Raw genomic sequence first — 24,973 nt, 5'->3', positions numbered from 1 at the left:
AAGTAAAGGAAGTTCCCAAAGCGGAAGAAAAATAAGAAAAAGAGGAAAGAGAACAGAATAAAAATAGACAAAAACTTCCTCTGGGTACATTAGGACAAATAAAAACTATAAGATTTAGGTCTTCTCCATGTCCTGGGGAGATTTCAAGTCTCATCAGCCCTAATCAGGTTCTAATTCAGGGGGAGGGAGACTGGACTGGGAGACAAGATGTTTGAGTGTTGTATCTCCTTTCTGTGCTGCTGCTGCTAAGTCGCTTCAGTCGTGTCCGACTCTGTGCGACCCCATAGACGGCAGCTCACCAGGCTCCGCCGTCCCTGGGATTCTCCAGGCAAGAACACTGGAGTGGGTTGCCATTTCCTTCTCCAAGGCATGAAAGTGAAAAGTGAAAGTGAAGTCGCTCAGTCAGGTCCGACTCTTAGCTATGCTGTGCTAAATCGCTTCAGTCGTGTCCGACTCATAACGACCCTATCAATTGTAGCCTACCAGGCTCCTCTGTTCAAGGGATTCTCCAGGCAAGAGTACTGGAGTGGATTGCCATTTCCTACTCCAGGGGATCTTCCTGACACAGTTTTGAACCTGTGCCTCTTAGGTCTCCTGTATTAGCACACAGGGTCTTTACCACTAGTGCCACCTAGGAAGTCCATATCTCTTTTTATTGAACACCTAATACAGGGCAGTCCTTGTGCAAATATCTTGCATATGTTCTCATTTCTCAAAACAAACCTGTGATACAAGCACCACACTCCACTTAGAGATATAATAATGGAGGCTCAGGGAAATGAAGTGACTGTTAAAGAATACTGTCACTGCCAGGTCCACCTGTCTGAGTCAGATACATTTCCATTGTGCTATGTTGCTTCTAGAGATGATTAAAGGTGCTACAGTTATTGGGAAAGCCCGATAGCTTCCCTGGTGGCTCAGAGGGTAAAGCGTCTGCCTGCAATGCAGGAGACCCAGGTTTGATCCCTGGGTCAGGAAGATCCCCTGGAGGAGGAAATGGCAACCCACTCCAGTACTCTTGCCTGGAGAATCCCATGGACGGAGAAGCCTGGTGCAGGCTACAATCCATGGGTTGCAAACAGTTGGATACCACTGAGCGACTTCACTTTCACTTTCTTTCACTACAGTGATTAATGAATATAATTATTTAATGAGTTCCTCCTTTGTGCAGTTCTTTTGCTAAACCCTTTGTCTATATGCACTAGACAATTTAATAATTATAACTATCTTTTACACTGGAGACTACAGGTCCCCTTTTAGAAAAGAAGAAACCAAGGATCAGGAGAGTTAAGTGCATTGTTACAAGTCACATGACCAAAAGCAAATTTGAACTAGGTCTGGGTTACTCTGAAGTCCATATTTTCAACCACTTTGCAAGTGATTCTTGACCTTTATGGGCTCTTCTTAGACTCCTTTGAGAATCTCATAAAAGCAAAGGATTGTCGGCTCTTAAAAATAAATATTTCCATGATGGTTCCTCCACAGCTGTACATTTGGACCAGACAATTCTTTGTAATAGAGAGCACTCATGTACTTTTTACGATGTTGCATGTGCCCTCTGAAGCATATCCATGATTTCTGGTGGTCCAGTGGCCTTGTAGTTTAGTCCCTGCTGTGCCTCTGCTATGATTACCAGTGACAGTGCGAGCCTTAATCCACCTCTTGGGGCCAATTTTTTGTAGGTCCCTTTACCTCTAAAATTCTAATGAACGCAGAGGGAAGAAAAGACAGCCATGGCATAGAATGAGCCTCTGAAAAACATGAGTCAAGCATGAAGGAGTAGGCTGGCTAATCCAGGGGCAGCTGGCTGGGGCCCAAGGCCAGTCTACATCATTAGGCCAGGGTTTTCAGAGGATTAATCATGACCGGATGTTGACTCCTTCCTGTGCCTGATTCTAATAGGGTCCTTGTTGAAGCCTTCAGGGACATTAACACTCAGGGCCCAAATCTCAAACCCTGACTTCAGGCTACACAGCAGCATTTCCTTGGAATAGAGTGGGACTCCAGGCAAGATGGCACCTGACTGAGGAAAAGGACTGTCCTGAACAAATATTTCCCAAGATCTTAAAATCACTCCATGATAACATCTGCTTACTGTATTTTTTGGGAAAAAAATCCAACGTAAAAAGAGCCTTGTATTCCAGACTGAAATAATTTAATTTCATTTGCAAACAATAACAATGAAAGGAAAAGAATAAATCAAGATTTTAAAGTATTGTTTTTAAAGTAAAGAAAAGGAATAAAGTTGGTAAGACCAGAAGCATGTGAATTCTTGTCTTGAAGGGCACCTATGTACATTAGTCAATGTTTTACTTCACCTGTCCTAACACAATTTCAACCAATACAAATGGCACCATTCTTCAAAAATAAGAGCTCTATTTTCCAGACGCAATACATTGCACTCTGGTGTACACACTATGGTGATGTGGTCCAAACTTTTCCTTTGCTCCAAAATGCCCTTTGCATTCCTGCTCACTGGTTCTATATCAATCCTTCAAAATAAGGCTCAGCAACTGCCTTCCACTTTCTTCCCCTCAGGCAGAATTGTTCCATCTCAACACCTATGATTACTTTTATTTTTGTCTACCATTTGTTGTTGTTGTTCAGTTCCTCAATTGTGTCCAGCTCTTTGTGATTCCATGGACTGCAGCATGCCAGTTTTCCCTGTCCTTCACCATTTCCCAAAGTTGCTCAAATTCATGTCCATTGAGTTGGTGATACCATCAAACCATCTCATCCTCTGTCACCCCCTTTTCCTCCTGACTTCAATCTTTCCCAGAGTCAGGGTCTTTTCCAATAAGTTGGCTCTTTGATTCAGGTAGCCAAAGTGTATTGGAGCCTCAGCTTCAGCATCAGTCCTTCCAATGAATATTCAGGGTTGATTTCCTTTAGGACTGACTGGTTTGATCTGCTAGCAGTCCAAGGGACTCTTAAGAGTCTTCTCCAAGTTCGAATGAATCAATTCTTCAGTGCTCAGCCTTCTTTTTGGTCCAACTCTCACATCCATACATGTCTACAGGACAAACCATAGTTTTGACTATATGGACCTTTGTCTGTAAAGTAATGTCTCTGCTTTTTAGTACGCTGTCTAGGTTTGTCATAGCTTTTCTTGCAAGGAGCCAGTGTATTTTAATTTCATGGCTGCAGTCACCATCTGCAGTGATTTTGGAGCCCAAGTAAATAAAGTCCGTCACTGTTTCCATTGTTCCCCCATCTATTTGCCATGAAATAATGGGACCAGATGCCATGATCTTCGTATTTTGAATGTTGAGTTTTAAGCCATCTTTTTCACTCTCCTCTTTCACCTTCATCAAGAGGCTCTTCAGTTCCTTTAAGCTTTCTGCCATAGGGTGGAATCATCTGCATATCTGAGGTTATTGATATTTCTCCCAGCAATCTTGATTCCAGCTTGTGATTCATCCAGCCCAGCATTTCTCATGATGCACTTATTTAACATATAAGTTAAATAAGCAGGGTGACAATATACAGCCTTGAACTACTTCTTTCCTGATTTTGAACCAGTCCATTGTTCCATGTCCAGTTCTAACTGTTGCTTCTTGACCTGCATACAGGTTTCTCAGGAGGCAGGTAAGGTGGTCTGGTATTCCCATCTCTTGAAGCATTTTACACAGTTTGTGGTAATTCACACAGTCAAAAGCTTTGCTGTAGTCAATGAAGCAGAAGTAGATGTTGTTCTGAAATTCTCTTGCTTTTTCTGTGATCTAATGGATACTGGCAATTTGATCTCTGGCTTTTCTGCCTTTGCTAAATCCAGCTTGTACATCTGGAAGTTCTTTGTTCAAGAACTATTGAAGCCTGCCTTGGAAGATTTTGAGCATTACCTTGCTAGCATGTGAAATGAGTGTAATTGTACAGTAGTTTGAACATTCTTTGACAGAAGGTCTACCATAGTCCTTACCGTAATTGAGTTTTTTTTTTTAATAGTATGAAATTAGTTTTTATTTTGACCTCAAAATAAACACTTAACATTTTTCCAAAACTAAAGATGAATACTTAAAAACAAGGGCAGAAGATTATTTTTTTTCCTTCCCTGGGGAAACCAGTAAGGCAGATGTTCTAATGTGGCTTGCAAGGCTCTTTCATTGGACTAATCTAGACACAGTTTTTATGTGTTTATTATGCTACCAGCTTCCTGTACTATGGAATGAGTCTTTTCATTTCCTGTATCCATTCTATTACATATTGAATAACTTACGGTAGCTGTAGATGTTGTAGAAATCCTTGCTAAATGGAATCACTAGAAACATCTTTCATCAGGTGCTTTGACCTGGTGTAAGTTTCATCTCCAATGGACAAATTCAATAATATACAAACTGTAATTATGAGCAATTCCTGAGCCCAGGCTGGCTTGGATATACCGGTACATGCTCAGAGAAACGTCATATTCTAAAAGTGAAGCTTGATTACCGTCTGTGTACTGCCTCTGGGCTGCTGCTGCTGCTGTTGCTAAGTCACTTCAGTCGTGTCCAACTCTGTGTGACCCCATAGACGGCAGCCCACCAGGCTCCTCCAGCCATGGACTTTCCAGGCAAGAGTACTGGAGTGGGGTGCCATTGCCTTCTCTGGTGTACTGGCTCAGTATCCTCTTATTTAGCTATTGCAAAATTTTAAGTTTATCTAATTCAGTTATTATCTTAAGAGCCTCACTCCATTTTATGTAGCAAATGAGTGAAGTTCCAGCAATGTACCATTTATTCAGCATCTGTGGCATGTGAGACTTCTTTTTTAATTAAAGATAACTGAAGAGTATTTTTAGAGCCTCAGAATATATATAATATAAACCATTTTGATATAATGTATTATAATTCTTTTCTTTTAAAGACCTACTGGAAACATATGGGATATAAATAAACATATTGCAATTTACAGCTTTCACTGTAGTCATGAGTGAATTTTACAGTTTCCTTAGTAAGAAGTTTCAGAAGCACTGACTGAAGAGTCCTCACTAGTATTCCTTCGTTTACTTTGCAGCAATCTGTGCTTGTTTTGGAGAAGGCAATGGCAACCCACTCCAGTACTCTTGCCTGGAAAATCCCATGGACGGAGGCCTGGTGGGCTGCTGTCTATGGGGTCGCACACAGTTGGACACGACTGAATGAGTGAGTTCACTTTCACTTTTCACTTTCATGCATTGGAGAAGGAAATGGCAACCCACTCCAGTGTTCTTGCCTGGAGAATCCCAGGGACGGGGGAGCCTGGTGGGCTGCCATCTCTGGGGTCGCACAGAGTCGGACACGACGCAAGCGACTTAGCAGCAGCAGCAGCAGTGCTTGTTTTACATTTTTTCTGTCTCTTGTCCTTTCAGCTTCTTCTCTATCCCTTCCCATCTCCTTCCTGATTTTCTGTTTTCAGTTTAGTTTGGCCTAGAAAATTGGATAATAGAAGCTTATTAAGGTGAATGGGTTATATGCATCAAGAAGATTCTGCATGAATGCCTAACTAGATTAGAATCTCAGAAGCCTTTTCAACTTAACGAAAGGATCTTATTTATTCACTTGAAGAAGAAGAAGAAGAAAGCTCTGTTCTTGCTTGTGCTAAGATTGCTAAAAATCTGGTTTCTTAAAAAATGGACCCAGAGCAGAATGCTTAGACCAAAACTCTGACCACATTATGAACTTAGTATCCCTTATAAATACCCACAATATAGGTGAATATAGGTTTTCAGGTAAAAGATACTATTTTCAGAGTCAAAGTAACATGATCATGTTATATGAACTTTTGTAGATAATAATTTCATTTTTGATTAGGTCTAAAAACATATATTTTTAAGCCTCTGAAGACAATAATAGAATTCAAAGTACACATCAAAAAGACCTAGAGTTCTAAAAGTTTATCCAGCATGATACAAATGTATTTGCATTTCCATAAATAAAATAAATATCTGAAAATGATAAAACTTAGCAAGAAAAACAATGATTGATACTGGTATTATGAAAATTTTAAAGTAATGTTATACCTCTATAAAATAGTTACTATTGCAGAAAACCCATAAATGATAAGCTTGAGTGTATTAATTAACACATATTAACATTTTGGGCGTTTTTTTCCTAAAAAAGGAAATGTACTTAAAATATATGGCATAACATAGTTGATAATTCTTTTTTTTTGTTGTTTAAATTACTTGTTTTATTTTTTAAAGCAGAGTTCTTATAGTGATGGTGAATTTTTCCAGGCAGAATTCCTGCTTTTAGTTGTTTATAGAATATCACATTTTTGTGGTGAGTATTAAATATTAGAGTTTGGCTTCTAACAGTTGAGGATTTGCAATGAAGCTGTTTATACCCAGATTGTATGTTTTTGTTAAGAGGTAGAAACCTGGAAGACATGACTATAGGTAATGATCTTAACAGTTCTCTTCCAGTAAAAAACAATATCAATTTTAAGAAAAATGGATAGCTGAAGAAATCATTTAACATTCGTGTTCCTTAAAATGCTGTCCTTTTTATCTTCCTTTGAATTCATTAATTATAGATCCACTACATGATTTATAGATACAAGCAGAAATTGGAGGTGGAAATTACTTCTGCTAGGAACTCCTACTGGACTCCTTTTAAGTAGGTTAGATGCTATTCAACCAACATTCCCCATAACAAAGAGACATGGATATTCAGGATCAAACATTGTATTCCCATAAATTCTAGAACTGTGCATATTATCTCCAAAAATTCATAATTAGGTCATTTTAAAATAGAGGGATTGCTTGTATTAGTTAAATTTTTTAACCTATTATGAAATGGTATAGATCTTGCAATTCTGCATCAGGCAACCTCTGCAGAGGTTGTATTCCAGATTTCCTAACCACACAAGAATCAAATTACTTAAATTATGTCTATTTCATATTCTGAGTGCATGCATTTGCAATTAGCTATGTCAGGCATTTTTCTTTCATTTAATTTCATCATCATCAAGTAGTATTTATTAAGCACAAACCTGGCTAATTAATTTTCTAGAGAATAACAGGTATTCTTAAATTCGTTCTCTTTAAGAGCCCTTAAATAATCTACCTGATATATGACATTTTTCCCGTAGCAAAAGCTTCCTTTACATTTTAATTTTTGCATTATTGTTTCAAAATTTCAATAGAACACATTAAATATTCAAATAAAAAGAAATCTTTCATAATTAGTATTGATAGAACAGACTGTATGGAATTTTTATCCTTTCTAATAAAGGATTTTAATATTTTACATGAATTTTTAAAAATATCACCATTTTAGTTATATATTTTCTAAAAGTAATTAATTTTTATGATAGAAGAAAACTAATCAGATTTAGTATAGTCTACTCTTGAGAGTCCCTTGGACTGCAAGGAGATTCAACCAGTCCATTCTAAACAAGATCAGCCCTGGGTGTTCTTTGGAAGGAATGATGCTAAAGCTGAAACTCCAGTACTTTGGCCACCTCATGCGAAGAGTTGACTCATTGGAAAAGACTCTGATGCTGGGAGGGATTAGGGGCAGGAGGAAAAGGGGACGACAGAGGATGAGATGGCTGGATGGCATCACTGACTCGATGGACGTGAGTCTGGGTGAACTCCGGGAGTTGGTGATGGACAGGGAGGCCTGGCGTGCTGCGATTCCTGGGGTTGCAAAGAGTCAGACATGACTGAGCAACTGAACTGAACTGAATAGACTTAAAAATGCATTTTCCCTAAAAAAATTCAGTGAACAGAGTATATCAAAAGCAAATGAAAAGAAAACTCATCTCTGAATTCAAAATGTTTAGCAAATGAGGGTGAATGTATGTGAGGTCTTCAAACTGATTATCCAGACTTTATATGTGCTTCTCTGGAAAAAGGAAAAGCTAATTTTTATGTAGATTTTGGGAGAGTCTTTTTCTTAAGTTATTAATTTTTCTAACTGTACAAAGATAATATTTTGTTTAATTTACCAGTAATAACAACACCATATTCAAATTCCAGTCACAAGAATGAAATTTTAGAAAAGCATCTTCATGAAATCTTAATTACATTCCACTCATAGTTCTCAGTTCATGAGATGTATGTATACTATATATGTATGTATGTATATGTTTATATAAAACATACAACATGCAAAGTTGTATCTAGTATATATTTGGCTCTGGAAGCAATTATACTACACTTCAGGGGCAAATGCCCAGGAAGAATGACAGAAACTAAAATTGAATTTCAAACATTTAAGGCATGTTACTGGTGGCTCAGATGGTAAAAAATCTGCCTGCAATGCAGGTGCCCTGGCTTTGATCCCTGGGTCGGGAAGATCCCTTAGAGAAGGGAGTGGCTACCCACTTCAGTATTCTTGCCTTGAGAATTCCATGGATAGAGGAACTTGGTGGGCTATAGTCCATGGGGTCACAAAAGAGTCAGACACGACTGAGCGCCTAACATTTTCACTTTCACACTTTCACTGTTTAAGCAGTGCAGTAGCCACACTCTAAGCTATGTTTGGCTGTTATGGTCAGTGGTCACTTTGGCTATACATTGAAAAGTATAGCTCAAAAGGATGCTTCCGAGGGGTCTACAAGTGACTCCACAGACTACATCTCTTAGAAATGACACAAATGAGAGATGGAATGATAGAAAGCAACAGCCAGAGAGGTAAGAGGGTAAAAAGAAAGAGGCTCTTGTTATATGTATGGCTGCACCCCTTTGCAGGTCACCTGAAACTGTCACAACATCGTTAACCAGCTATTGTGCTACGTACTAAGTCATTTCAGTCGTGTTTGACTCTGTGACCCCCTATGGACTGTAGCCCACCATGCTCCTCTGTCCATGGGATTCTCTAGGCAAGAATACTGGAGTGGGTTGCCATGCCCTTCTCCAAGGGTTCTTCCCCAACCAGGGATTGAACCCACGTCTCTTATGCTCTTGCATTAGCAGGTGGGTTCTTTACAACTAGCGCCATCTAGGATAAAACAAAATAAAAAGTTAAGGGAAAAAAAGAAGGCTCTTAATTATAGTCACAGTTATCCAGGGGTTTTACATCTGGTTAGAAATAGCCTATCTTTGTTTACACCAAGGGAAATCCCCAGGAGAATCCAGCATAGAGAAGCCACAGGAAGAATTTGGTCATACTTTTCAAAGTAGTTTTGTTTCCACTTTCCCTAAAGGGGAAAACACCTTGAGAACCAATTCGCCTGTAGGAAGGGCCAGGAGAAAAAGAGAGTGCTCTGGCAGAAAGATTATTTTGTTGATTTCACCTAAAAAACTTTGGGCCAGATGCTAAAGGGGATGTTCCCCATGCTTATCTCCTCTCTGCCCCAGGGACAGAGCGGTCTGATACATGTGTATCTTTTGAACAGAGATGGGAACAAAGTCTCCAAACAATTTTTCTAAGACCTAATCCTGAATCACAGAACAGGTGGCAATTTTCTGAGGAGCAACAGTGGATTATTGGAACAGCAGAAGGAGAACTGAAATATACTTTCCTCTTTCCTGGTTAATCAGATTTCTTGTGAGCAAAGCTTTAGGCCTCCACCCTCTGCATTGCAGAAAGTAAACAAGACAAATGGATACTAAACATTCACAATAAGGCTAAATTCATGATGGATGCCTCTTACTATTTAAGATCAGCTATAAATATGCTGTCCAGTAGTTTTTAATGGTGTGATTGTCTGACTCAGCAGACCAGTGTCAGGAAAGAAATTTACATAAATGGAAAGTGAAATCTTCCTGCAAGAAACAGGCCTGTTAGAAATTGCTTAGGTAAGGAGATGCTCACTTACGCAAACATGGATATACATATTAAACCTGCTCTCCAATATCTGCTTGAGCTGAAGTTATTGCCCATAAAAAAGCTAAGATGTTTGCTTTTAATTTCCAAAAATTCATTTCAGTTTCAATTTTACTTGGAATAAATTCTGTAAATAGAGCTGTCATGAGGAATGAGAATAATGCCGAGCTGGTATCCACAAACATGACCAAGACTGATTCTCAAATACAGCACATGTTTAGATGCCCTGGCTAAGTATGATACACATGATATAAGACAACTCCAGGACAACAGCCCCTGATCTCTGGAAATATGAATAGATGAGATCAAAGAGCCTTCATCACAGGATAGCAAAGCACTGACTCTGAAGTCGGACTGCCCAGGTTCACACGTTGGTTTAAGTGATTTCTGGCCTTGTGAACAAAGGAGAGGCACTGACCACTGAAAACTGTAATTTCTCCTCGACAAGATGGTACAATAATAATGCAGTATGGATGTGAAGAATAAATTTAGAGAATCCACCTAAAATACTTATTATATGGTCCAACAGATATTAAGCATAAAACAGAATGAATGTTAGTTGATAATGTTACTGTAATTACTATTATCATTTTCCTTCTGCTCCATAAAGAAGGCCGATGGCTGAAAAAGTGATGCTTTCTAACTGTGGTGGTAGACAAGAATCCTTAAAGATTCCCTTGGACAGCAAGGAGACCAAATCAGTCAATCCAAAAGGAAATCTACCCTGAATATTCACTGGAAGGACTGATGCTGAAGTTGAAGCTGCAATACTTTAGCCACCTGATGTGAGGAATTGACTCATTGGGAAAGACCCTGATGTTGGGAAAGATTGAGGGCAGAAGGAGAAGGGGGTGACAGAGAATGAGATTGTTGGATGGCATCTCCAACTCAATGGACATGAGTTTGAGCAAACTCTGGGAGATGGTGAAGGACAGGGAAGCCTGGTGTGCTACAGACCATGTGGTCTCAAAAAGTTGGACACGACTGAGTGACTGAACAACAACTACCCTTCTGCTCCAAGTTCTGCATTTCTGAGCTTGACGGAGAGAGTCATAGACTGGATGAATGGCCCCAATTCCTCACCGACTTCTCTAGACCCACACCTTTGTCATAGGCTCACTGTGGGTGGACCGTATTTTTCTACGCCTTGGATTGACCATGGATTCAGTCATATGACTTGTTTTAGCCACCAGTATGTGTGAGAAGTGACGGTAGGCCAGCTTGGAAACCAGACGTAAGGACGTTTCATGGTCTTGGACATCAGCTAGCCTGGGAGCCCAGGGTGTAGTTATGTGTGGAGTACACGCAGATCTGTAGATCTGTTGTGTGATAGAGACAGGTCAGCCTCAATCAGAGCCCTTTTAGTTACTGTACAGAGCCATTGGGGAAATAAAGGCTTATAGTGGTATGTTATTGAAATGTTGTCATTACTTATTATGCAACAGAAGCTAACTGATCCAGGAGTGCATTAAAAGTTGTCTATCCCCAGTGCATTTCTTCTTCTCCAAAGAAAAAGACTCTAGCTCAGTGTCTAGGTCTGACGCAAAAGTGAAATGATAAGTTTGAGAAGACAAATGCTTTAATAAAGCCAGGATCCTAGGACCTATAAACTCTAATTATGCCTTCCTGGCTTTTGAGTGGGAGAGGGCACATGTGAGTAATATCAAGATGATTTTATTTATTTTTTTTTTTAATTTTATTTTATTTTTAAACTTTACATAACTGTATTAGTTTTGCCAAATATCAAAATGAATCCGCCACAGGTATACATGTGTTCCCCATCCTGAACCCTCCTCCCTCCTCAAGATGATTTTAAAATGGCTAACATTTATTCAACGTTTATCATAGGCATGGTGCTAGGCTTTTTATACCCATTGTCTCTTTTTGTACTCTCAAGAGCTCCGGGGGCAGGCACTACTAATTTATTCATTTTATACATGAGGAAACTGAGGCACCCTAAAGGCAATTGATTTGCCTGCATTCACTGAAGGTGAGAGCAATGAAGGCAGGACTTAAGCTCAGGAAGTCTCACGGCTGGCATGAGATGATAAAGATGATGGTCAGGATTGCTGACAATAAGCACACACTTGTTTTCCCTCTCTCTGTAATCACTTAACTGCATTGATCACATTGTGTATATTACTTTATTCAATCCTTAGAACCTTATATGCTAGGTATTATTATTAATGGTGCGCTAGTTGGAGCATATGGTGGTAGGGTTGCATTTGAACTCAGGCAAATCTAGTTAACCATTAAATTATGGTAACAGCTATGTTCATGTTGCCCACCCCAGTATGAAAGGGCAGAATCATATTCTTCTCTTTTTATCTGGAAATTTATAAGCTTCTCTAAGTTCAAAGCAACTATGCATTCCCAGCAACATGGATCTTCTAGTGTATAAAATGTGATAAATGACCTTTAATTTATGCTACTTTCTCTCAGACTCCACTGAGCTTTCATTCTTGCAAGCACAAGGAGTAGAGTTTCTTATTTGTTACTTTGATATTGACTAGCTTTCAGTTTTGCTTTTCTAATTGTGTATTGTTAGGTTCAACTTTGTTAGGTTATAAATTCATAAGAATCCTAACAGTAATAAAAATAATATAAAGTATGAAAACAAACTGTTACCCAGATCTGTTCACATATACATTTCCTGAATCTGGCAAGAAAGCCTCAGTGGTCTCAAGTCTTCAGAAATTTTCTTTATCCAGTCCCCAAGCAGAACAGTTAACGTTTCTAAGTATCTTTACACTGATGGGGAAACAGCATTCCTACCTACCTTAAAAGCAGCACCTCCGTGGATGATGGACTTGATAAAAATCCCCAAGTCTGTTCCAGTTTCTCGAGATTTGTTCCCTTTCAAGCTCACCCCAAGACCAGCAGAACCAGAATCATTCAACGGGATCTCAAAGGTAAGTTGCTCAGTTGTTTCCAGGGAGAATGCACAACAGTCAGGTTCTCCTTTCTGTTGGAAGAGTACACGAAAAGAAGGAAGGAGGAGACAGCAGCTGAATATCAATATTCACATTCTCAGATGGTCAAACACAGATGCAACTGGTGAGACAAGATGACTGGATCCCTGCTTAACAGCTGTAATCCTGCCCCCAGTGGACAAAGGGCAGTCTTCTCTCTCTGCAGGAGCCTCCATCACATGCATGGAGTGGAGGAGAAAATTCTTGGGAATAATTATTTGGTGAGGGTCAACAGACAGGATCTTTGGTCAAGGCAATTTGAAACATTCCAAGAGTATTTGGAAATTCAGTGGAATATCCTCAATAATTAAAGAGATTGGATATTAACTAGGGAATCTTAAGTATTAGAATAGACATTAGAGATAATGTAATCTCAATACCTTCATTTTACAGATGAAGAAACAAGAGCTTAGTGTAGAAACGTGTTACAATTTGGGGGAATATTTGGCTTGTATAATTTAAAACTTATCATTTACCATGGAAGCAATCCTATTGATAAAGATTGTCAATAGGACACAGAGCACTGAAAAAAATGTTAATTTTAAAGTTAAAGATGTGATTCTTAATACATATCACTGAATTGAATTTCACTTTGTCAAAACTCATGCCTTAAGCTTGCTTCTTTAGATAAAATAACTTGTTGGCATCTGGTTTTGGAACCTAAACAAAAATGATAATGCACAGAAATATTCATGTTCTCTTTGACAAATGACACCCAGCCACAAGTCTAGCCATTCTAAAAAAAAAATATATATATATATATATACACACACACACATAGTATGGTGGCAAAAGGCATAATCAGGGGTCAGGTCTCCAGAGAAAAACACACACTTTATTATACTTGGTCCATAGTGTTTTCAAATATACAAGAGTAGGGACAGAAAAGTGCTGTCCACATGACAAAGCATATAGGGCCCCCTTCTGCATTCCTCCCAAGCTTGCAGAAATGTGAAACTCTGCCCCAGCGTTTAAATGAAAAATTTGAAAATGAGATAGCCCTGGAAACCATCAACTCATTCTAGGTCGGTAGTTCCTTCCTCTCTATAATTATGTTTAGAGACTCTCATCTTAAGGTCACTTTGAGGGATGCTTATGTAGAATTATATATTTTAAAAATTACCATGAATGTCTGAATGTCAGTCACAAAATAACAACTATAAAATCAGAAGTAGCAAAGAACCCACAATTAAAACAGGATTAAGAGGTCTGATCATAGCCAGATCTACTGACATGACATCTCTAACTCCTCCCAATGAAGAGAAATCCCATGTCTAGCTTTAGAGAAATAGTTTGTTCATTTAATTTCATTGTAAATGAAGTTAACTATAAAGATTTTGACAATGGGTAGTTTCCAAGAAATGAACTTTATTGTTTAATTTAATAAACCTATTACAAGTTAGCTCTTTTAACTAACTCACTATATTATTATCTTAAAAAAAAAACCCCAACAAATCCCATCATTCAATACCAAGTAGCTGTCTTTTTTTACATTGGAATGCCAGAGTTAAATACTAAATGTAAACTATTAGCCTTTATCTGTGCCTCCCAAAACGTAGTGTTTAGAATCCATAACATTTTCAAAATCATTTATGTGTACAGGTCTCTCTGGAATTTGGTTAATTTCAATCTAATCAAGTTCTGCTGAATCAAAGTATAAATTAAAGAACGGCTTCTCACTAGAAGTTTGTGAACACCACTTTAGAGAAAAACTAGAGAGTTTCTCTGGTTTTCATCCAGCGAAAAAGTGACATGAGGACAAGTTTCGCTTGAGTAACACCTTCAAACCACTCTATTCTAGAATCAGCTTTCTTTCGGTGATTGTATTTCATTCCCAATAAGACTGAGGGCCACTATTTGTACTAATGCCTTTCATTTATTACATAAGTGGTAAAAACAAAATAGAAATTAGGTGGTATTATGGTTACCTCTTCATGTGAAACAATTTATTCTCTTAAAGTCTCTGATGTCTGAGAGCTGGAACTGTAACTACAAAAACAAAGTAGTGGCTAAAAGTGTTTGAGTGGTTCTGTGCCAAGTGCTTTGCACACAGCAATACACTTTCTCTCCAGAACAATCCTGTGAGGTTTATTGCGAGGCCCGATTTACAGATGAGGAAACTGAGGTATGTAACATATAAGTATCATGCTTATAGTTCAAAAGACCTATCCATGTTGGAACTTGTGGAGTCCAGGCAGTATGGTGCCTGCGATAGACTCTTAACTGCTGTACTATTTCTCAACTTCTGCAGGCCACCGTGACGAGACCTAGCCACATGAAATCCCAAGATATATTTCTACAGTGGCAGTAAGATGTCATTCAATTTCACACTCTCCACTTAACTACACTTACGTTTCATCTTTCTTATGTTGTATGAAGTGCAAGTCATAATTAGTAGTCTCTAATAATAGCAAACTTCTCAATGGGGAGGGAAGTCATTACAGTAGTTAACACAGCCATTTCCTCTGTTAGAAATAAATGTTCCCTTTATCTAATGTACCAAAAAAAAAAAAAAAAATCAATTTGCTGAATGCCTCTGATAACATTGGTTCGACTAGTATCTCTTAAAATTAAACTCAAATCTTGCCATACAACACTTTGTGGTGGTGGTGGTTTCGTCACTAAGTCGTGTCCGACTCTTGCGACCTCATGGGCTGTAGCCCGCCAGGCTACTCTGTTCATGGGGTTCTCCAGGCAAGGATACTGGAGTGGTTTGCCATTCCCTTCTCCAGGGGATCTTCCCAAGCCAGGGATTGAACCTGGGTCTCCTGCACTGAAGGAAGTTTCTTTACTGACTGAGCTACCAGGGAAGACCACAACACTTTATAGCAGGATGGAAAGAGGAATAAAGTCCTTGTAAGGGCCCCGAATGAAGGCCCTTAGTGAGAGCATGAGCCCAAAGGTAGCAGCACATTCCTACCTTGGACTCTCCCTGTCTTGAGGACAAGAGCTCTTTCCTCACTGTGCTAGGTGTGTTATTCACTATTATGTCCCACTCTTTGTGACCCCATGGACTGGAGCCCACCAGGCTCCTCCGTCCGTGGGATTTCCCAGGCAAGAATACTAGAGGGGGTTGCCATTCCCTTCTGCAGGGGATCTTCCTGACCCAGGGACTGAACCTAGGTCTACTGCATTGCAGGCAGATTCCTTATCATCCAAACAACCAGAGACGCCCATGGCAGGTATATCCCTTGCTTTTTCTACCTACAAATATCCAGAAAGGGAAACATCCAGAGGCTGACACAGGAAGAGAAATTGTGTGAACTTCATTCCATAATGTCTTTCCATTATTTCTTTGTCTTTGTTACTAGACGCTATGTTTCTAGACACCAAGTCCTTGAGGTCCCTAGAGTCAGGCCCAAGAGGGATGCTCAGATGCCCTACTGCCTGTGTCCAGGTCTAATGCCTCTGAACCTGCCCAGGGCTGGCCATACAGGATCAACTCAGCCTTTCTTAACCTCAGCACCACTGATGACTGGGGCCTGATAATTCCATATCGGGGCTGTGTAGTGCACAGGAGGATATTATCAGAATCCCTGGCTGCTGCTGCTGCTGCTGCGTTGCTTCAGTCGTGTCCTACTCTGTGCAACCCCATAGACGGCAGCCAACCAGGCTTCCTGTCCCTGGGATTCTCCAGGCAAGAACACTGGAGTGGGTTGCCATTTCCTTCTCCAATGTGTGAAAGTGAAGTCGCTCAGTCGTGTCCGACTCTAGTGACCCCATGAACTGCAGCCTACCAGGCTCCTCCGTCCATGGGATTTTCTAGGCAAAAGTACTGGAGTGGGGTGTCATTGCCTTCTCCGTGGCTACTACCTATTAAATGCCAGTAGTATGTCCTTTCCTTGGACTGCAAGGAGATCCAACTAGTCCATTCTGAAGGAGATCAGCCCTTGGATTTCTTTGGAATGATGCTAAAGCTGAAACTCCAGTACTTTGGCCACCTCATGCGAAGAGTTGACTCATTGGAAAAGACTCTGATGCTGGGAGGGATTGGGGGCAGGAGGAGAAGGGGATGACAGAGGATGAGATGGCTGGACGGCATCACCGACTCGATGGACATGGGTTTGGGTGGACTCTGAGAGCTGGTGATGGACAGGGAGGCCTGGCGTGCTTGCAATGGGGTCACAGAGTCGGACATGACTGAGTGACTGAACTGAACTGATCTCCTTTCCCAGTTGTGACAACCAGAACTACCTTTAGACATTGTCAAATGGCCCCAGGGGTCAAAATCACCTTTAGGTGAACATCACTGCCCTGAATCAACAATTGGCAAATGCAGTCAAGTTCTAGGTAACCAGGGTCTAGAGAGTCATTTGGGCCTACAGCACTGCCTGATGACATGTTCCTAAGTACCAGGAAGGGGTGGCAGTAACAGTCCCTGCCATTGATTGGGTCTCATGCTTAAAGACTTGTGACGGACCCTGGAGATGACCAGAATGAACTCCTAGGGAAGTCTGTGATGTCTTAGCTATGTCTCTGGTTATATGGCACTAATTTTCCAGAGGTAGGAATGAGAACTTCATGGGATGAACACAGTATAAAAAGTGATAAATATTGAGTTACTGGTGTGTATATATTTATATATATATATATATATATATATGTATGGGCTTCCTTGGTGGCTCAGATGGTAAAGAATCTGCCTGCAATGTATGAGACCCAGATTCAATCCTTGGGTCAGGAAGATCCTCTGGAGAAGGGGATGGCTATCGACTCCAGAATTCTTGCTTGGAGAATTGCATGGACAGAGGAGCCTCATGCTGTTTGTCTTATGTAAGGACCTAGGAGAAAAATGCAGCTACCAAGTCATGTTTGTTATATTAAATATGCTTATATATAAGATGTTTTTATACTTTTTTACTTATTAAGAATCACAGAATTATATAAAATAGTGTGGACACAAAGACTTTTAATCATGTGAGACTGTGACATAATATTATATATAAAAGCTTATTATACAGTACATCTCAATATATAATATATAATTTATACACAATTCAGACACCTACTCATCTACCTATTACCTGCCTCTCTTCCAGCCCTACCCCATCTATTTGCTAGAAGAAAACTTGCTTATATTTTTCCACTGCAATATGGACTATTTTTTCTTCTCTATAATGTTTTTGTTTTCTGACACTTGTAAATTATAAAACAATAAATGTTTTTAAAAAGAATTTATGAAGAGATAAGAACCATTTGTTGTAGTGTTGTACTATGATGTAGAGCGCCTGTAAGTAAAGTGAAGTGAAGTGAAAGTCGCTCAGTCATGTCCGACTCCTTGCAATCCCATGGACTATACACTCCATAGAAATCTTCAGGTCAGAATGCTGGAGTGGGTAGCTGTTCCCTCCTCCGGGGGAGCTTTCCAACCCAGGGATTGAACCCAGGTCTCACGCATTGTGGGCAGATTCTTTACCAGCTGAGCCACAAAGGAAGCCCAAGAATACTGGAGCGGGTAGCCTATCCCTTCTCCAGCGGATCTTCCTGACCCAGGAATCGAACTGGGGTCTCCTGCATTGCAGGCAGATTTTTTACCAACTAACCTACCAGGAAAGCCCCTGAGAGTAACTCTAAACACATTTCTAATGAAACACACACATACACACATATATATGCACAAATGTAACTAATATCGTGTAAACTATAGTATTTATATAGCCTGTAGTAGTAAAGAATCTCCCTGCAATGCAGGAGATGCAGCAGGAGCTGTGGGTTCAATCCCCGGGTCAGGAGGATCCCCTAGAGAAGAAAATGGCAACCCACTCCAGTATTCTTGCCTGGGAAATCATGTTGGTAAGTGTGATGGTCAATTCTTAGTTTTCATCTTACTTGGTCCAAGTAGCATGAGACCTCATTTATCGAGCCCTACGTCCTGAAACACCTTCTTCCCTTGGTTCCGGGACACCACTTTTAAGTATTCATCTCCTCCTTCACTCTCTACTCCTTTCCAATCCCCTTTGCAGACTCTTCCTCATGTTATCCCGAAATACTAGTGTCCTAAGAATCAATCATCTGACTTTTCTCTCCCATCCTCACTTTCTAAGTTACCTTATCTAACTTCTGCCCTCAATCCTTTGCATCACCTCCTCCCTCTGCTTTGAATATTCCTTCCTTAGATTCCTACAGACTTCCTTCCCTCACTGCCTTCAATTTTGTGTTCAAATGCCAGTTTATTAGTGAGGTCTTCCTAGATTGCTCAGTCATGTCTCTTTGCAACCCCATGGAGTGTAGCCAACCAGGCTCCTCTGTCCATGGGATTCTCCAGGTAAGAATACTGGAGAGGGTAGCCATTCCCTTCTCCAGAGGACTACCCGACCCAGGGATTGAACCTGGGTCTCCTACATTGCAGGTGGGTTCTTTACCTTCTGAACCCCCAGGGAAGCCCCTTCCCTGATCACTCAGTTTAAAATTCTTTTAAGGCAATACCATCCTACCTTTGTCTATTATCCTGATTTACTTTTTCTCCATAGCATTTATCACATACCATATATGTGCTTGCTTATGTTTTTATTTTTTGATAGTGTCTTTTGAATACAGGAATACTGCTGTGTTTTTTTCCCATCAGTGAATCACTGATGCTTAAACCAGCCAGTGCCAGACTCAAAAATAAGCCCTGGATAAATATTTGTTGAATGACTGAATTACTAAAAATGAGTAAGTGTCCAATAGTACATGATTGTGTATATGTATATATGTGTATCTGTGAATGTGTATTTCTGGGATTATATATACATATTTATATATAAGAAAATGAATAAACTGCTGAGACCGCATTTGGTTCCTATTATTCTGGATTTTATTACTATAAGTGTTTATAAAATTAGCTTTGACATTAAAAATAATTGTAAAAAGTATAAAGTATCACAGTTATAAGAAATCTTAAAGTAACCTTGTCCAATTTCCCTTTTCATGCCATACTTCCTACTAGGAGAGGTGATAACCCAGTTCAGCTTCAGCATCATATTCTCAGTGAAGGCAGCATGATGTGTTATAGCTATCAATCTGTAAAGAAGATTCATCAAGTTTGAGAAGCACTGTGATTAAGTACCCAGAGTTACATTATGTGTCCATCTCATCTGTCCATATATACATATATGTGTGCACATAGACATATCTAAATAAAAATTTCATGAGACAATACTTACCAAGAGGGCCACACATTCTAATGTTTTCTATTCTGTTTCATTATTTTTTAAAAATTGCCACAACCCACTGCATTAATTTCATAATCCAATAAAGCATCATAGTTTTCAACTTGGAAAACACCACAGTGATATATAAAGGCATTATTTTTATTAATTAAAAAGAAATGAAATGCAGAACCAAATGTGAGTAAAATGTTAATTGCCTTTCTTTTCTAATTGTCATAAGCCATTTTAATGGTTATTTACTAGATAATGGTAGCTTTATCCTGCCTATCTCTAGCCTTCACTAACCTTTTATTCTCATTTACACAAACCTTCTTCAAGTTCTTACAGATGTTGTTCTGTTATCATTCTAATTATATATCTCTTCCCTCTCCTTCCCATTCAACTATTTCATTTTCTGTTTCTCTATTCTCTCATTTTGTTCCCTGAAATACTATTTCTGTTTTTAAGCATTATGGATAACCTCTCACAGTTGGAATTCAGATATGAGACTATCCCATCTTGGCCTGAGTGACAAGAGTCAATCAACACATTTTTATCAAGCATCTACTATGTATCAACACTGCAATGTGAAATAGCCAGTCTACACAGAACATAATTGTTAAAAGGTTACTAAACAACATAAGAGCGCCTTTCTGTTTCATTCACAGTATTATCTGACAGAAAGGAATAGAGTCTAACAATAGCAAAGAGGAAACAGGAATTTACACAGTCTGATCTTGACAGATATACAACCATTTTTATGAAACAAATATCAAAAGTAATTACTTGAGAGGAGGAAAGAGAGGCAAGAAGATGGATGACTAGGTAGGCATCCTTATTATTAGCTTAAGAGTGTTCCAAATCGGGCCATCTCTGGAATCACAAATGTTCTTGTATTGCAAAGCAGTTTTGATTCACACACACAAGTGGTAATAACCCAGCCTTTCAAACCCTGGGGGAATCTATCAGTCCACAGAACCAATGTTCAATTTCCCAGAAGCCCAGGTCAGACCTGAACGCATCCATGCTGAACCTTTTATGGCCCTCATTTCATTAAATGCTGCGCTCTTAGCTCAGCATGAGCAAGTTCTGGATGTCTTTGCCTTGCCTCCCAAATGTGTAATTAGTCTGTGTTGAGAGCAGCTTACTTTATGCAAGAGTTATGTTTTACACGCAATCATTTTGTCAGTTACCCAAAACTCAAACAAAGGAGCTTTAAGGCAAAAAAAGAAAAAAAAAGTCACTTTTTTCACATATTATATATAGGAAAAGCCAGACCTGGCAATTCTGCCAGGATATTTTATAATTAGCTTAACCACTGATAAATTTACCTAAATAAATTCTAAGGAATTTAAGGTGATAAAACTTTTGTTATAGCTAAGTAAATTTTCACAGCAATGAACGGATAAGACACCTGCAAGACACTTAATTTTCTGAAAAATTTTAATCTTCTGAAAAAAGCATGGGTAGCTATTATAAGCATGAAAGGTTTTTGGCCAATTGGATTATATAGAATTCAAAATGTGAATATTGCCCTAGAGTGGAGATCAGAGACTCATTCCAACAGCTGGGAGGCACTTTATTTTGGATTGTACTTTTCAGAGAGTCAAGAAAAGATGACAACCAGAGATGAGCTGGCACGTGCATAGGTAAGTGTGATCTAAGGATGGTCACTGTGATAAACAGTAAAGGACTTTCCCATCACTGCTGCTAAATCAGAAGAACTTGGTGATTTACAAGTAGACAGATTACCTTTTAAAGTCTTTTGCCCTCTGAATGACATAGACACATCACCAAAAAGCATCAGAGATAATAGAACAGATAATTTTTTAAAATTATGAATTATACTACAGGTGGCTGAAATTAACCCCAAACTCAATATTATATATTAATCATATAGAAGAGGAAAATGTAACTTAATGTTGCAGTGAGTAGGGTAAAGCTTCACAAAACTACACATAAGCAACACTGCTCTTTACTTTTAATGAAAGAAAAATTTTTAAATCATATTCACATAGTTAGCTCAGTAATCAATATCTAAAATGTATGTTCTTATGTGATCTTTTAAAGTACATATTCATTCATTTTAAAGTAATTTTAAACCAAAGGCCTACAAGAAGAAAATACTATAAAGTATTTGTAATTGAGACACTTTTTCATGTTTTTTGAAGTCCATTCCTCAGAAAGGAGGTAGAAGGGGAAAACTGAAGTCAAGAGCTGATCTCTGACTGAACTTATCCAAAAGCAATTTTCTTTAAGTAAAAGATTCATCTAATACCAGAAAACAAATGTCAAAAAAATGCCCATTCTTTATTGCTTGTTCAATATAAAAGTACCTTAATGTAATACTAAGTCAGAGATTAAAACTAACAAAAGTAAGTCAGAGTTAACATTCCTATAGCAACCTTGTTTTCCTCCTACTCACAATACATATCCTTGAAAAATCAGCAAATGCAACAGTTTGAGGACACAGGGAATCATTTTTTTTTTTCCTATTCGGACATAGATTAAAGAAGTAAAAATAATATTTTGTGTTATGAAAGATAATATAAATAATATTTTATAATTCAGATAGCATAGTTTTATAGAACTTGCTTTGTTAATATCAAGAAACAATAGATCTTTTTTATAATAATATTTATTTTTAAAAACTTTATTTTATATTGGAGTATAGTTGATTAACAATGTGGCAGTTTCAGGTGGACAGCAAAGGGACTCAGCCATATATATACACACATATCTATTGTTTCTGATATGTGTATAAGAAACAATCCATCTTTTTGTTTTGTATTTACTCTTTCCTGTTAAAAGTCTAAAGAATTTAAAGTACTTTACAGTCAATAATTCAGTAGCTAACATATAAGAATACATGATTTTATATGAATATAAGATTTAACAACAAATGTTATGATTGTAATAATCCAATGATCTAAAAGGAAGCAGAATGGGCCTGATTCTAAGAGGAGTAGACCCATGTAAGAAACTGGGCTCCTGGGTGACATACTTCTAAAAGTATTTTGCTATCACAGATATATTGCACACCAGGCTACCTGCACTTAATGCCTTTAAAAGACAACATGACTATCAAGGACAAAAGCTAAACATCAATAAAAATACACAGAACTTCAGGAAGTGAATGCCTGGTTATGGTACTTGTTCCACCCACAGCTCAGCCCAGCCCACCACTCAGCAAGAAGGTGGCACTGACTGAACTGGAAGTGCCCCCTGACCCCATAACACGATCAGTCTACAGGCTACTGGAGCCTCCCGAGGATGTCTGGCCCAAGGCCATGTCCAATTAGGGCTTGCTTCAGTAACCAACAAACTGATCTCTTCTAAGACTTGGATCTAAGGTCTAATACACAAGGGCACAATCAGTGCATATGAGGGGAAAAAAAAAAAGTTTTCATGATGAAAAATCCAAGGAAATGGTTTATGCTAGGTCTTTTCAGTGCTCTTAAAAGTTAATACATATTCCCTAATTTACTTGACCATGGAACACATCTTTGCAAGAAGTGTATTATAGGAAAGTACACTTCCCTAAGCGTATACTTAAAGAAACACCGTGTTAGAGAACACAGGGAAGATTAGGCTGGAAAGGAATGGAGCAGAAAAGACAGAAGGTTCCAGAGAGAAATCCTGTAGGTCAGAAACAAGGTCCTAGAGATGCCACACAAGCTCATGGTTCAGACTTCCAGCTCTATTATTGCTGCATCACATTCTGGGTACATCTCGTATGTCATAATTACCATCATCAACAACAAAGACTCATGGAAGGAAAGTATAGTCTCATGACAGGCTTCAAATGATGCAGGACAACAAGTACATTCTGAAGCTCTTAGAATGAGGGAGTCCTTAGTCCAAAAAGGGAAATAAATGACGTTTAGTTTCCAGATGTGACATTAAAAAAAAAAATCACATTTGTTTGACATTGGGAGATTTCTGAAGATAGTGTAAAGACAACAAATTATAGGTGGTTTTCACTGGGGTCTTAGAAACTGTGAAGTCACCGAATAAAATCTTTTATCAGAGTAAATATATAAGAATGTTCTACATACACCCTGCTTTCTCAATCTATGTGTCATTGTTGAGGGTACAAATGCTTTTAATAAAGATAGGCTTCCCCTTAGCTGGTAAAGAATCCGCCTGCAATGTGGGAGATCTTGGCTCGATCCTGGGGTTGGGGAGATCCCCTGGAGGAGGGCATAGTAATCCACTCCAGTGTTCTTGCGTGGAGAATCCCCGTGGACAGAGGAGCCTGGCAGGCTACAGCCCATGGGTTTTCAGAGAGTCGGACATGACTGAGCGACTAAGCACAAAGGTAATATAGCTTTCTTCCCAATTTAAGAATTCTAAACGTAGGGATTATATCTCAGATACCTACATTCTCCCTAGAGGACCCAGTGGATGTTCCTTCACTTTAAAACAAAGTGAATCATGGTTATTAAATCATGTGGTAATGAAGTAACAGTACCACCATGACCTCAAGAAAGCAATATTTTCACGGGGGCTGTGGAAGGCAGAGTTTATTTGTTGGTTAAGACTTATAAGAAAATTACATAATAGAAATACAACCATTTTAACCCTCCCCTTTTGTCTGAGGTCTGAGTTGCATCTAAAGAGACTCCAGCTGGAAACCGATCCCTTTTAGTATATTATTAATGATAAATAATCCTAAATTCCAAATAGAGATTGAGAAATCTCAGTGGGAAACACCATTTTAAATTCTCAGTACATGTTTGCTGTTGTAATGAGAATGTTCTTACCATATATATAATATGTCATTTGTAGATAAAGACATATAATTTGCCTCTTATCTTAATAATTAAATCAATTATCCTGTCAACATTAATTTTCAGATAAAAATAGCTATAAAATAAGAAGTCATCTGGGTTCTGTACAGTATGAAACCCATTAAATTTAAAATATAGATATATCTTCCTGTCCTCACTACTACAAACAAATTGATGGGAAAAGGGAGGAAAATCTACCCAGAAATTAATTAATGGGGAAAAGTGAAAGAATGTATAAGTCAGCTGATGCCTCCCAAATATTGCATAACAAATCATCCCAAAATTGTGATATGAACTGTAAAGCATTTATTTCCAGCTCATGTTTCTCACGTTGACTGTATCTG

At 38.8% G+C, this 24,973-nt stretch overlaps 1 protein-coding gene across 14 annotated transcripts in view; it reads right to left on the bottom strand.

Moving 5' to 3' along the window:
- PARD3B (par-3 family cell polarity regulator beta) overlaps positions 1 to 24,973 on the bottom strand; it is a 1,164,360-nt gene that overhangs the window by 478,700 nt on the left and 660,687 nt on the right. For 12 of the 14 annotated variants that reach the window (XM_055573198.1, XM_055573199.1, XM_055573202.1 and 9 more), the window contains one exon: positions 12,514 to 12,699. The exons of the other annotated variants lie outside the window; for them this stretch is intronic. In XM_055573198.1, coding sequence (XP_055429173.1) covers positions 12,514 to 12,699 — 186 coding nt within the window. The remainder of the gene's footprint in view (positions 1 to 12,513; positions 12,700 to 24,973) is intronic. 14 annotated transcript variants of the gene reach the window in all.

This window comes from Bubalus kerabau, chromosome 3 (assembly GCF_029407905.1).
Source record: "Bubalus kerabau isolate K-KA32 ecotype Philippines breed swamp buffalo chromosome 3, PCC_UOA_SB_1v2, whole genome shotgun sequence".
Classification (NCBI taxonomy): domain Eukaryota; kingdom Metazoa; phylum Chordata; class Mammalia; order Artiodactyla; family Bovidae; genus Bubalus; species Bubalus kerabau.
This window is presented reverse-complemented; position numbering and strand designations above follow the sequence as displayed.